Source organism: Bos grunniens, chromosome 2 (assembly GCF_055505025.1).
Source record: "Bos grunniens cultivar Pamir isolate PY7600 chromosome 2, Bosgru_T2T1.0, whole genome shotgun sequence".
Classification (NCBI taxonomy): domain Eukaryota; kingdom Metazoa; phylum Chordata; class Mammalia; order Artiodactyla; family Bovidae; genus Bos; species Bos grunniens.
Window position 1 is genome coordinate 38,910,065 of NC_141166.1, and position 15,417 is coordinate 38,925,481.

At 34.4% G+C, this 15,417-nt stretch overlaps 1 protein-coding gene and 1 long non-coding RNA gene across 26 annotated transcripts in view; one reads left to right on the forward strand and one right to left on the reverse strand.

Moving 5' to 3' along the window:
• Positions 1-15,417, forward strand: part of KANSL1L (KAT8 regulatory NSL complex subunit 1 like) — a 126,239-nt gene that overhangs the window by 70,290 nt on the left and 40,532 nt on the right. For 11 of the 25 annotated variants that reach the window (XR_015142563.1, XR_015142544.1, XR_015142561.1 and 8 more), the window contains one exon: positions 11,401-11,605. The exons of 2 other annotated variants lie outside the window; for them this stretch is intronic. Coding sequence is in view for 17 of the 23 variants with exons in the window: in XM_086342127.1 (XP_086198253.1) it covers positions 11,401-11,605 (205 nt within the window). In the remaining 6 variants the exon portion in view is untranslated. Of the gene's footprint in view, positions 1-3,639; positions 3,802-11,199; positions 11,321-11,400; positions 11,606-15,417 lie in introns of those variants that run through there. 12 more of the 25 variants (XR_015142556.1, XM_086342168.1, XM_086342162.1 and 9 more) reach the window with 5 other exon arrangements.
• LOC147377924 (uncharacterized) lies at positions 2,716-4,686 on the reverse strand. Its single transcript, XR_015142644.1, has 2 exons — positions 4,463-4,686; positions 2,716-4,209 (listed from the first exon to the last, which is right to left on the reverse strand). It is a non-coding gene; the product is annotated as an uncharacterized LOC147377924 (long non-coding RNA).

Here is a 15,417-nt window from a genome sequence, read left to right on the forward strand (position 1 = left end):
TTTATTATCTACCTTCCTGGATGAGAATGTAAGCTCCGTGACAGTAGGAATTTTTCTGGTCTGTCTTCTTAACTGCTATTTTCTTGACATCTACATCAGAGTCATAACATGGGCATGAATAAATACTTTTTGAATGAATGAAATGTCTTTTAGGATTTCTTACAGGTAATCAGCATTCCCCCCAAAATATTTTGTACTTATTTGCTTTTTCTCTGTCATAGTCGGATTGATATGTTGTTAATCTCATGCTGCCTCCTGCAGTTCTGCTTCCTCTCATCTAATTTAACTCTGGATTAGAAAATCAGATAAATAAAGTCAGAATGGTAGAAGTACCTGTCCTCTGATAAGAGATTCTGAAGTAAAAGATAAGGCCTCTCTCTTAATACTAACAGGAGTGAGCTTTCATCCATGGACTCATTGAGATCTTTTTTGGTTATTTAAAAGGCGTTTGCAGTTTCGGCTGTATTCTGTATACTTGGACTTACTAGATAAGTAGACTCGTCAGTGCTTCTAATAAAGCATTCTCATTCTAGCTTTATATCACATCATATCATATATATATATATATATATATATATACACACACACACATATAGTTAGTTAGTTAGTTAGGTTTAAGAAACTAAAAAAGTTTGGTTACCTATTCTGTGTTGTTATTTTTAGTGGACCACATAGAACTTAATGTTTGATACAATTTTTTCTAAGTATTTAAGGTAATTTTTATAATACCCTAATGATCTGTTCTTATGTCTAAAGTAAATTCACTTGGTTAATTCAGGGCAGCTGTTTTGCCCACTTTTTATTCATTGATTCCCAACCCCTATCTTTTAGTTAATTGCAGCATCTCCCAGAAGTCCGAATTATTTTCTTAGCTTTATTAATCTTGGCAGCAGGGTTTAAGATGAGTCACCAGGAAAGACTGAAAAGACTGAATCTTCAAACAAATGAAGCATTACATTTTATCATCATAGAGATAGTTATTTGTTTTTAGATCTCATACTCTAAAATGAAGATATAATGTTGTAAGTACATCTTCATTTACCCCATGGGGTATTATCTCTGGGAAAGTGAATTTCTACTTGAAATAATGTCTAGAATTTTTGTTGTTGTTGTTTTGCTTTAATGGGTCCCAGAATATGATATGAAATTAAATTCTAATGAATCATTATCATGCTATTTATTTCCACAAATGATAATTATCTCACAAAATGTAATGATCCTTTCTAACTGGGCATCATAATTGAAAAACTGCAGCTGAACTGATAAACTAATCACATATAAAGTAATTCTCTTACCTTCATAATATTTTCAATAGTCACTTCTCAGTTAATGAGAAAACATTGTTAGCAAATTCTAGGCTGAAGTTTTCAAACATAATTTTGAGTTTCTGTGACATTAAATATTGTATCAGCTAGATGTACAATATCAATAAGGAAATAAAATGTCTCCTGATGTGTTTTTAAAGTAATACCAATAGGATTTATTTTCTTTTGTAAAAACTCTACTTTTCCCTTTTAACCTCTATTAATATAAGTCTTAAACTTAATGTTATAGAAAATGTTTAAATCATGATACAACCACTGGAAGACATGTCATGTAACTATTAAAAAAATGATCTGTATTAAAAAAGATGTGGTCATATAGGAATGTACTTCCTTTAGAATGTTAAGTGGAAAAAATCAGGATACCAAAAGCATTGTGATACCATGGTGTCACAAAGAGTCAGACACGACTTACCAATTGAACAGCAACAGCCTTAGACCCTCATAGGGGTATGATTTTATAGGGGAAGAAAAAGAGACTTAAAGGAAAAAATCAAAATTTTTTCCTAATGCTATATTTGTGTTTAGATGCAAGGATTTTAAAAAATATTTTAGAATTTTTCAGATTTTTTCTCTTTGCAAATTTTCCTTTAAAATGAAAAAAAAAATAGTGAAATATTAGAAAGTCTCAATTTCAAACTATATTCCATATGTCAGAAAAACAACTCACAGATTATAGTGAAGAATCTGAGCTATACTCCCAAACTATAGGTTAGTTAGAAATGTTTGATAGATTTTATGTCCCTGATAGCTCAGTTGGTAAAGAATCGGTCTGCAATGTGGGATACCTGGGTTTGGTCCTGGAGTTGGGAAGATCCCCTGGAGAAGGGAAAGGCTACCCACTCCAGTATTCTGGCCTAGAGAATTCCATGGATTGTATAGTCCATGGGATTGCAAAGAGTCGGACACGACTGAGCCACTTGCACTTCACGTTCAGAAAAAATATAGTTCTCATATAGGCTTCCTAGTCTCCTTGCCTTTATACTCTAAAAAGTCCTCTTGAAATTAAGAGCCAGAGGGTGGGAATGGCAGATGGCTCTACAATATTTGATCTCTTTTCCTCTCAAGCTTTATTATGTAAAACTTGAACATATAGAAAGCATAGAAAAGTAAATCAGCTTATTCCTAGCTTAAATAGTTCTCAATATTTTGCTACTCACTTCAACTATTTCTCTTCCTGATATATTTTTTTCCTATGAACTTAAATAAATTTTATTGATATTTTAACTATAAAGACTTTCATTTATTTCTTTGATAAACTTTTTTTCAACATACCCACCATGTTGTTATCACCTGCTAATTTTTTATTATTCTTTTAATATTTTAGTCATAATTTATCACTATCATAAAATTCTCTATCCATATTCATATTTTGCCAGTTGTCTCAAAGTCATCTTTTTATGGACAATTTATTAGAATCAGGACCCAAACAAAATCTGTATTACATTTGGTAGTTATGTCTCCTAAGTCTCGTATTCTCGAATAGCCACTTTAAAATGTATTATAAGTTCCTAATGCCAAAAAGACTGAAATTATAGATGACATTTTAGTGTTCTTATAAAATTAATATAAGTTCATTGTACAATAACTTAAAAATTCAAGAGCTATCTAGAAGAAAGTGGAAATCACTTGTATTGCTCAGAGTATATTTCCTTCCTATCATTTTATACATAATTTTCATTGTTGAGCTCTATTGGAAGTTTTATATCTTATTTCAATAGTATATCTGAAGCTTTTTATACTTAAAATATTTCTTTTCCATTTTAATGGTTGTGTAAAGATGTACCTTAATATTTCAGAGTTAGGTAAATAACTTAATTTTTTTAAATCAGTTCAGTCACTCAGTTGCGTCTGACTCTTTGCAACCCCATGGGCTGCAGCACGCCAGGCTTCCCTGTCCATCACCAACTCCTGGAGTTTCCTCAGACTTAGGTCCATAGAGTCGGTGATGCCATCCAACCATATCATCTGCTGTCATCACCTTCTCCTCCCACCTTCAATCTTTCCCAGCATCAGGGTCTTTTCCAGTGAGTCAGTTCTTCGCATCAGGTGGCCAGAGTATTGGTGTTTCAGCTTCAGCATCAGTCCTTCCAGTGACTATTCAGGACTGATTTCCTTTAGGATGGATTGGTTGGATTTCCTTGCAGTCCAAGGGACTCTCAAGAGTCTTCTCCAATACCACAGTTCAAAAGCATCAGTTCTTTGGTGCTCAGCCTTCTTTATGGTCCATCTCTCACATCCATACTGGTAAAACCATAGCTTTGACTACAGACTTTTGTTGGCAAAGTAATGTCTCTGCTTTTTAATTGCTGCCTAGGTTGCACAGAGTCGGACACGACTGAACTGACTTAGCAGCAGCAGCAGCAGCAGATTGGTCATTGCTTTTCTTCCAAGGAGCAAGCATCTTTTAATTTCATGGGGGCAGTCACCATCTACAGTGATTTTGGAGCCGAAGATAATAAAGTCTGTCACTGTTTCCATTGTTGCCTCATCTTTTGCAATGAAGTGATGGGACTGGATGCCGTGATCTTAGTTTTCTGAATGTTGAGTTTTAAGCCAGCTTTTTCACTCTCCTCTTTCAGTTTCATCAATAGGCTCTTTTCTTTAATTCCTCTTCACTTTCTGCCTTAAGGGTGGTGTCATCTGCATATCTGAAGTTATTGATATTTCTCCCAGCAATCTTGATTCCACCTTGTGCTTCATCCAGCCTGGCATTTCACATGATGTACTCTGCATATAAATTAAATAAGCAGGTGACAATATACAGTCTTGACATACTCCTTTCCCAATTTGGAACCAGTCTGTTGTTCCATGTCCAGTTCTGTTGCTTCTTGACCTGTATACAGATTTCTCAGGAGGCAGGTAAGGTGGTCTGGTACTCCCATCTCTTGAAGAATTTTCCAGTATGTCATGATCCACACATAGAAGAAAATAATAGAATGGGAAAGACTAGAGATCTCTTCAAGAAAATTAGAGATAGTAAGGGAACATTTCATGCAAAAATGGGCACAATAAAGGACAGAAACGGTATGGACCTAACAGAAGCAGAAGATATTAAGAAGAGGTGGCAAGAATACACAGAAGAACTATACAAAAACAATATTAATGACCCAGATAACCAAGATGATGTGATCACTCACCTAGAGCCAGACATCCTGGAGTGTGAAGTCAACTGGGCCTTAGGAAGCATCACTGCAAACAAAGCTAGTGAAAGTGATGGAATTCCAGCTGAAGTATTTCAAATCCTAAAAGATGATGCTGTTATCAACAATAACAACCAAATGTAAGTATTGTACTCAATATGCCAACAAATTTGGAAGACTCAGCCGTGGCCATAGAACTGGAAAAGGTCAGTTTTCATCCCAATCTGAAAGAAAGGCAATACGAAAGAATGCTCAAACTACTGCACAATTGCACTCATCTCACACGCTAGCAAAATAATGCTCAATATTCTCCAAGTGAGGCTTCAATCGTACATGAACCAAGAACATCCAGATGTTCAAGCTGGATTTAGAAAAGGCAGAGGAACCAGAGATCAAATTTTTTTTAGAGACACATCTAATTTAGAAGATCATTTTACAGTGTATTCCAGCATTTTCTTGTTGCTACAGTTGAAGAGACTTGTATTTTTGAGTGAATGGGGAGGGGGGTGTAATTTTCCTACTTAATTCCTAGAGTAGGGAAAATGGGCTGGTCAAGGCACTGTTTTCTCTATATGTAGTAGATAATGCCTGGATCTCGATCACTGGTCATCTGAGAGGTGCTTGTTTTTGCCATGTGGAAGACAAGTAGTGCCCCTACTAGGCCATTTTAGTGAGTTTCTATAAAGTCCTATTTTATGTAATTTCTTTAAAATATCTTTGAGTATATCTGAGTAAATAATGTGTTCATTTCTCCAAATATTGTCAAGAAAAAGAAAGATAGTAAATTCAACTATTGGCAGGACGCTGGGCATCAGGGAAGGTTTGGAAAAGGTTGCCGCCTACTTTAGCTGCTATAGGTTGAGGTCATCAGACAACTCCAAAAGACAAAAAGTAGACTTGAAATAGAGATTACAAATTATGCAAAAATAGTGATTCTTAGGCATGTACTTTATGAATATGTCAGTTTCATAGGGATCTTAAATCAGCACGAAGTGTGTGGCTTAATATAGGAGATGTTTTTTCTTCCACAGTTCTGGAGGCTAGATGTTGAAAATCAAGGTGTCAGGCAGGGCCATGTTCTTTCTGAAGGTTTAAGGCAGAATCCTTCCTTGCATTTTCCTGGCTTCCGGTAGTTCCTAGCAGTCTTTGGCGTTTTTGGCTTATAGACCATTTCTCTTCTGCCTTCACATGTAAGGATGTTATTCCCTGGGATCTCTTCCTGAACTCTTTGTTTCTTCTTATAAGAACATCAGTGACTGGACTTAGGGCCATCCTAATCCACTCTGACATCATTTTACCTCATTAATTACTCCTGAAAGTCTGTATTTCCAAGTAGGGTCACAGTCTGAGGTTCCTGGTAGATGTAAATGTGACAACACTCTTCAGCCCCGTATAGCAAGTATGGGTATTTGTGTATAAGAATAGATTGGTAACTGGCAGGCTATCATAATCTCTTAGATAATACACATTCTAATTTTCTTCTCGATGTGGAGTTCTGCTTTTCTTAAGTGTGTTTAGTATAAGAGTACATGAATGTAGGGGAAATGTTGAAAAGTACTAAAACAATATTTTAAAATTCTGTGTTGAGTACTTGTTTTCTGCTGCTATTTCTTGAGATTAGAAGATAAAAATAACTTTATGAAATCTTGTCTGTGTTTTTATGGTTTTAGCTTTCTAAATTTATAGCCAGGCCCAAAAGTTTCTTACTTAGTAAAAGCATTTGAGCATGGCATTATGATGATGATTCCAGTCCTTCTAAGAATACAGTTTGGCTTAAGCCAAAAGTTATTAAATACTTGAACAAGTTACTAAAAATCTTAGACTATCTTTCATTGAGTTTTAACACATGTATACCTGTGGTGGATTCATTTCGATATTTGGCAAAACCAATACAATATTGTAAAGTTTAAAAATAAAATTAAAAAAAAAAAAACAGATTGAAATTAGACTGTTCTTCCTTATTTATTCACCATTTTCTCCATCACCAAGATGATACCAAGAACTTAGCAAATATATGTTCCTATAAGCCCATATCTTTAGATTGTTTTATTAATTTTGATACAAGTGAATAATGTTTGCAGAAAGTGATTTTGGTAGGAATTAATATTCAAATATCAGTTAAAAGATTTTTTTTTAATTTAAATTTTATTTTATTTAACTTTACAATATTGTATTGGTTTTGCCATATATCAAAATGAATCTGCCACAGGTATACATGTGTTCCCCATCCTGAACCCTCTTCCCTCCTCCCTCCCCATACCATCCCTCTGGGTCGTCCCAGTGCACCAGCCCCAAGCATCCAGTATCGTGTATCGAACCTGGACTGGCGACTCGTTTCATATATGATATTATACATATTTCACTGCCATTCTCCCAAATCATCCCACCCTCTCCCTCTCCCACAGAGTCCAAAAGACTGTTCTATACATCAGTAGAGTATACTAATGCATATATATGGAATTTAGAAAGATGGTAACAGTAACCCTGTATACGAGACAGCAAAAGAGACACTGATGTATAGAACAGTTAAAAGATTAAATGCTTCACTTCTGGGCCTTTAGTTTCTGCAGTAATCAGAGTAAAATTTTAACTAAAAAATTCACTTGAAAATTCCATTTATTCTCTGTAAAAGCAAATTGAATGCCTGTCGTTATTCATAAATATCTTAACTGCTAAGATTTTCTGGAATTGTAATAGACAATCAGTTATATCAGAAAGTCATTACTATTAGAAAAATTAGGCAATGTTAATAAAACAGGAACTCATGACTTTTGAAATATTTTCTTCGATAAAACTCTTGGTCATTTTGCACTTTTTAAATTAAAAGAAAAAATTTAAACTTTATCCATGCTTTCTCTTTTACAAATCAAAATATCTTACAGTTCTCATCTGCTTTATAATACTTACCCATTTATAATAGGCATATATGATTATAAGATAAAATAAGGTACATCATCGCTTACTATCAGAAACTAACTTTTGTAAGTCAAATTAAGAGATTTAGAATGGAACTCAAGGCAGTGTAAATATGTCTTATTTTTCTAAATGCTCTCTTATAACCTTCTATTTAGAGCTTCTTTTGGCTCTTAAACTGTAATGTTCCATGTTTACTCATTCACTAAACTATTTGGGTAAGGTATGTAGTGTTATATGCTTCCCATATAAGGTATGGGCTTCCCAAGTGGCTCAGATGGTAAAGAATCTGCCTGCAGTGCAGGAGACCTGGGTTCAATCCCTCAGTCCAGAAGATCCCCTGGAGAAGGAAATGGCAACCCACTCTAATATTCTTGCCTGGAGAATTCCACGGACAGAGGAGCCTGGCAGGCTATAATCCATGGAGTTGCAAGGAGTCGAACATGATTGAGCAACTAACACTTTCACATTATGTGGTATTATATATATACCCTGTGCAAAGCACAGAGCTGGAGTGATAAATCTGAAAATGTATATATGTGTACATTTCTCCATTCATTCTATAAATATTTATTGAGCATTTGTCATATGCCAAGTATAATATCAGGAACTTCTGATAAAAAGTTAAAACACAGTCTCTCTATTACTTACAGTTTTAGAAAAGGAAAAAGACACTAATCAGATAGTAACACAGATAATTGTAAAATTGGCATCATGAAAAATACTATGAAGAAAAGGTGAATGGTACTATCAGAACTCAGAAGGGAATTTGACTTTGTCTTTGGAGAGACTATGCAAGGGCTCAAAGACTTACCTGAGGTACTGACTTTTGAACTGAGAGCCAAATGGTTATTGGAAATTACATAAGTGAAGAAGGATGTGAGAAAATTCCTGGAAGCAGATATTATATATAGTAGGTTTAGTACTGGAGCAAGTGTGAGTTGTTTGGAATTAAAAGAGGCAATGTGGCTGGAACACAGAGAAGGAGAGGGAGTGTGACACATGAGGAGGCTGAGAGAGCAGACCAATCAGGGCCTTTTCCATTAAGGATTTAAGTATTTTTCTCAAGAGCAATGAGAAGGCTTTGAGAGATTTTAAGCAGTGTAGGCATGGAAGGAAAGGGTAAAACAGGACCAGATTTGTTTTCCTGAAAGATTAGAAGGGACTGGATGGAATAAAGTGTGAATGAGGGGGGCCCAGTTACAAGGGTATAGGAGGAATTCTGGCGGAAAAAAGCTTGGATTAAGAGAGTGGTAGTGGAAATGGAGAAAGGTGTAAGCCCAAAAACCACCCTCATTTCTTCCCCCTCCTCAATTATTTAGTTTATTCTAGAGCCAAATTGTACTATCTGCCTATTACACAGGGGCCCTAGGCTATCCTTTTGGAGATTTTTATTGTTCTCTGAACAAAAGCTTCCAGTTAGAAATCTAAAGGAGTGTGATTTGTGTCCTTACCTGGTACTACACCACTTGTAAGCATGCTATTTCAAAATTATATGTTGATATTTATTGATAATTTTTGTGACAATTATGACAGTACTTGGCAGTGGCTTATTGTATCCTCAGTTTCTGGGGTTTCCTAGGGTACCCACAACTCAGTGGGAAAACTTAGCCTTGTCTCTTATTGAAATGTTTTTTTCTTCCTGGGTTTTCTCCTCCTCCTCCGGTGTCTCTTACATCTCCTGCACTGGCGGGCGGGTTCTTTACCACTAGTGTTAGGTATTGGATTATTATCTCCTGAGGGGAAAAATAACCTTGGATTATAGAGTCACTTAGGCAGCGTTTTGTTGTCCTCCAAATAATTTCCTCTTGTTCTCCTTTTCAGTAAGATTCATTCTCTTTAGTGTAAACCATTGGGCAGAATAAGTGAGTTTATCAGTGGTTTGCAGAGTTTATCAGTGGTTTATCATTTATCTGTGGTTTGTAAAGGGTAAATAACCCTTTACAGCAGCTTCCCAGGTGGCTCAGTGGTTAAAGGATCTGCCTGCCAGTGTAGGAGATGCAGGTTCAATATCTGGGTTGGGAAGATCCCCTGGCAGGCTATAGTCCATGGGGTCACAAAGAGTCTGACACAACAGAGTCACTATCACTTTCATCAATTATTTATAAAGTGATTTAAGTGCCAACTTTGGTGAGCTTTTTCCAATGATACTGTATTAGTCTTTGAAACTTGAAAATGTAACATTTAGAGACACAAATAAGCTTTCCATTTATCTTTAAACTAGCCTGTGAGCCTCTCACCAGTTCAAAAGCTGAGAGATGTCATTCAGTTAAGAATATAGTGGCTCACCTCCTTATACCTCCTGCAGGGATGGGGAAACAAGTGCCCACTAACAACTAGAGAACTGAACAGAGGAAAGAACTGCTAGAACTGTGCTCCAGACTGCTAGAATAAAAACTCTTCATTATCCCTAGATATTACCCAAGCAATGTCTCTTTTAAGGAGCCAGTGTCATCTGCCTAGAGATTATTTCTCACTTTCTAGAAGAGCTACCTTTTGTGCTAGATCTACTCCTACGTTCCTGAATCCTCACTCTCCTGATGTGATCACCTCTAGTACTAACCACCTACTAATCGGTCTTTTTCCTGACCTTGGTTTACGTCTGTATCCGACATGCTTAGTACCTAACTTGATACTGGCTATCACCTATGCCTTCTGTTTACCCTTGATGTGGTAGCCCAGGTCAAGGGCTGGTTTCTCAAGAGCAGACTGTTACTTAGCACGTTATACACTTCAGGCTTTTATAGTCATACATATGATATATTACAAAAAGTAACATCAGTATATGAGACTGGACCTGTTAATTTGAGAGTATTGGTATATCCTAAACCTTTCTCAGATAGATAATCTTTAGAATATTTATTAACTGATAATTAAAACATTCATGACTAGAGCTTTCTGAAGACTGAAGTTAATATTTTAAAAATAAAATATTTATCATCAGATTTTTTTCCCTATACTGGTCTGGCCAATAGACATACTCAATTGTGTATTTGTATGTAATCACCAAATTCCATATTTTATTATTCTCTTTTAGTTTCACCAACAGAAGCCATTCAGGTACCTTTATTTCTAGTTTCTTACTACTATATAAAGTTTTCTTGAATTACTTGCTTTATCTGAAAGAGAATATTGTGCAGCATTCAAAACCAGTGACACAGCTATAGAAAAACTGTATCTTATGTTTACCTTTAAACACTGATTCTACTTGAACCAAATAGCACATTTAGAATTTATTTGTGATTAGCAATAGCACATATAGATTCACTTGTTGATCTTAGAATGCTAAGTTGGCTAGCTTTTGTTTATATAAATAAGGTTGAACTGGTAGATTATAGTGCCTGAAAAGCTGAATATTTTATATGTAATATACTGGTATAAATAAATTTATGTGGTGACAGCATTAAATCCCTCCTGATCTAAAATATTTAAGTATTTTAAAATTAATATGAGGGATAATTATAAAATTATGCTTATTTTCATGTGTATTTTGTGTGATCTGATAAAATATTTTATAGTTTGTATCTTCTGTATCATCAGAAATTTTAAAAAATTCTTAAAATGTAGACAGATTGCATCTTTGTTTCAGAATCCCCTGGTAAGATATGTAGTGCTTATTTAAGAGCAGCTAATGATGTAGTGATGAGACTTTAGCCTTTTTAAAATCTACAATCCTGTGTAAATTCACCCTTATTGAAAAAGAATTTGATGTAGATGCTTTTAACACTGTAATATTCATGATTATTGATTTACAGTGAAATTTACATTGTACTAGTGAATTTATGTGAGCATCTCTAACCTATGGGATATTTATTTTGCAGGAGAAAATACAGATTCTGTTTTCACAACTTGAAATGTAATTTTCCATTAATATTGATTCTTTCATCAGTTGTTACCACAAAATTGGCTAAAATTAATGCTCCTCTGTCATAATAGATCAAGGTGATTTACATTTAGTTTTCTTTGTCTTTGTTTGTTTTGTTTTATTCCCTCCACTCCCCAATTATTTCATGGCATTTCAGTGCTTCAGAGAATTTAGATGAGCTCTCTTCCTCCAGTAGCTGGTTACTTAACCAGAAGCACAGTAAGAAAAGGAGAAAAGACAGGACAAGATTGAAATCTCCATCCTTGACTATCATGAGTACAGCAGCTCGAACAAGGCCACTTCAGAGTTTCCACAAACGAAAACTCTACAGATTGAGCCCAACATTTTATTGGACTCCACAGGTAAGGTTGCCTTTGGGAAAACATGAACAAAGATTTTACTGTCCATATATTTAACAAGTGACAGGATATGAATTGTACATAGTTATTTAGAAGAAGTGAGATTTAATAATTTTTGTAACATAGCAGTGTATTCTGAAATTCTCACATTTCCATTTTTTTAAATCATGTTTAAACTAATCTGAAAGAAAATTACATATCAAGTTGATTTTGAAATTTTACCGGTAAGGGTAATAAGACACAAGCATGTTATATATTTGTCTTTTGCTTAGTAAAGAAAAAGGTAAAAATCTACAGGGCTGTAGTTATTTTGGAGGAAATGACATCGCTTTCCTTTATAGGCGTAGTATTTGTTAAATTTGATGAGCACCCCTTTTTCATATAAGCAGTGAAAGTTTAGATGACCATGCTTACACTTTTTACAAATAAAATATGCTTTACTAAAAGCATTCATTTTGAAAAGCATGTTTTTCATTTATTAGCAAAATATTAGGTTTACATCTTTCAGTACATATCTTAAATAAACTGTGATGGAGGGAAAAATAAGTCATCTCTAGTTATCATTAGGTATAACATGCTCTTTTTCTATATTTTAAATAATATGTCAGAGGAAAGGAATTTATCTTTGCTTTAGTGTTGTTTTTGAGTATTACTACATTAGCTATTTTTAAATATATTTCTATAACAAAATCAAGATGCTTTGTTTCATTAGAAACAAATTTCAAATTTGGTTTTATAGGATCCTTTTATAAATAGGACTATGAATTCTGACAAATTAATTCTTATCAATAATTTGATTTTTGCCATTCTGTAGTTCAGCTACTAGTATGCCCTCTCAACTTGAAATTTTTCAGTTTTATTTCAGAATTTTCAGAAATTTTACATAATTAATCAACCTAATAGGAAAATATTTTATTTAAAGTTTTTATATAAGAAATACTTTATTTAACAATTTTTATTTAAAGTTGCTATAAGCAATAAATATTTGAAATTGATTTTATAATTTCAGAGTTATAAATAGAATTGTCTAAGAGAAATATTTCACATATAAATAGGTCTTAATATTCTAACTGGAAGGAATCTATTTGAATAATTTAGAATATTTGCTCAGTATTGCTAACATACTGTGTATGCCTTAGTAATGTGAAGAATGGCTTGGAAAAGTGAACGAATTTAAAACTTTCAGTAAACAAAGGAGAAACAAGTCTAATATTATTGTTACTAATAGGCCATATAATTTATCATATTCCAGTCATAATGCTAAGCATATTCAGTATATTATTTTTTTTAGTCTTCAAACATATAACTACGAGGCATTATTAATCCCAGTTTTAGATGCAGAAATTGAAGTTTAGGGAGATTAAGTAACTTTCCCAAGGTCATATAGCTAGTAAGAAATAGGTCTGATTCCAAAGCCCATGTTCTTACCAATTAATATTTACATTGGTAATGACAAAAATAACCCAGATGTTTTTTAATCAGTATTTTTATTGCAGTATAGTTGATTTACAGTGTTGTGTTGATTTCTGCTGTACAGCAAAGTGATTCAGTTATACACACATATATTTTTTTTCCTTAATATTCTTTTCCATTATGGTTGTCATAGGATATTGAATATAGTTTTCTGTACTATACAATAGGACCTTGCTATATAAAAGCTTACATCAGCTAACCCCAGCTTCCCACTCCATCCTTCCACCACATGTGCTCTTTTAGCAACCACCAGTCTGTTCCCTCTGTCTGTGATTCTTTCTGTTTCATTGTTAGTTTCATTTTGTCATATTTTGGATTCCACACGTAAGTGATATCATATGGTATTTGTCTTTCTCTTTCTGATATACTTCACTTAGTATGATTATCTCTAGTTGGATCCATGTTGCTGCAAATGGTATTATTTTGTTATTTTTTATGACTGAGTATATTCCATTATACCACATGTTCTTTACTCATTAATCTATTGATAGACATTCAGGTTGTTGCCATGTCTTGGCTGTTGTGTATAGTGCTGCTGTGAACATAGAGGTGCATGGGTCTTTTTGAACTATAGTTTTGTCTGGATTTATGCCCAGGAGTGGGATAACTGGATCTTATGGTAATTCTGTTTTTAGTTTTCTGAGGAACCGCCATACTGTTTTCCACAGTGGCTATACCAAAATTTTTGTTTGTTTGAAATCAGTAAAGACTGTATATTTGGGGGTTGGAGAAGGAGCTTGGTTAAAGGCACTAAGAAATGCACCAGAAAGGATTGGTTTCGAAAGATAATCCAAATTTTGAAAGGGTTTAGGTCAAGATAAAGAAAGCACTTGAGTAATTGGAACAGAGATGGAAAAAAAGTGTGTGTGTTTGCTATGTGAAAGGGTCTAGAACAATAATGTCTAATAGAATTTTCTGTAAGGATGGAAATTTCTATAATTATCTGTGCTGTCCAGTATGTTAGCTGCTAAATACATGTAACTACACATGAAGTGTGACTAGTGCAGCTGAGGAACTGAATTTTTGTTTCTATTAATTTTGATTTAAATGGCCACATTTGGATAATGACTACCAAATTGGATATGACAAGTCTAAACTCAAACTTACCATGATAGCAGTGAGAACACCTGGCACTCATTCTTGTTTTCTAATACATTCCCTACTGAAAGGAAATATGGATTGTTAGAGAAATGGCTGAACTCCAGGCTTGGGAAAGAGAGGATATAAAATAGGCCTGGAACATCTTATTGCTACCAGAAGGCAGGGACATTTTTAAAAAAATGATGATGGCATGTCAAGAAAAATAAACAAAAACCCAAGAGCTTGTTTGAATAAGCTTCACTCCCGCTGGCCAAATCTGGGGCTCTTTGAGCATCAGAATTAACAGTAATGAACCCAGTGGAAAAAAATAGGAAGCCATGAATCTATTCTGATGAGAAAGAGGGAGAGAGAGAGGATGGGAGGGAGAGAAAGGGAAAAGGGAAACTTTTACATAGAGTAGGATTCTGATTAATGTAGAATGAGCAGGGAAATGAAACAATCATTGCAGTACTCATAGTAAGAATTGGTTGGGTAAGAATCAACAATGCATGAAGAGTCTGGGGGCAGGATTCAGGTGAAGTGTGATCAGGAGTAAGATTAATATTGTCTTAACTGTATGGTAGAGAACCAGACAATAATCTTGCCTGAGTGATAGAAACTAATATGGGAAGGATGCAGTATCACTATGGGTCTGATACAATATCACTATGAAGTATTCTGACCAGCGATACATACCTGAATTTAGCCTTAAGGAAACATCAGACAAAGCCAAAATCAGAAACAAAAACTGGCCTGTATTCTTAAAAAAATCAGTGGCATAAAAGCCAAGAAAAGCTGAGGAAATGTTTCAGAGTGAAAGAGAGACTTAAGATATTTGACAACTGAATGAATATATGATTCAGGTCACAATTCTTTTGGAGGGAAAAGATTATGGGGACAATTGAGAAAACCGAACTATTGATGGTAGGTTATATTAAAATATTGTATTGATATTGAGTTTCCTGAGTGTACTACTTTACAGTTATGTGAGAAAATATATTTATTCTAAGAAATACACATAAAATGTGTATAGGGATAAAATGACTAAGGCATCCATATTATGTAATAAATTAACTCCTATGCATCTGGCATTGTGCTAGCTATGTAAGATCCTTGGCAAAATTTAGAAAATAATTATTTAAATGATTTTCTATAGTGTTTAATCTAATAGGGTATTGGTTGAGAAAAGCTTATATAAAGGGCAATGGAGAGAGGTGGGTACCAGTAACATACCGCTCCCAGTAACATATAGTAGATAGATG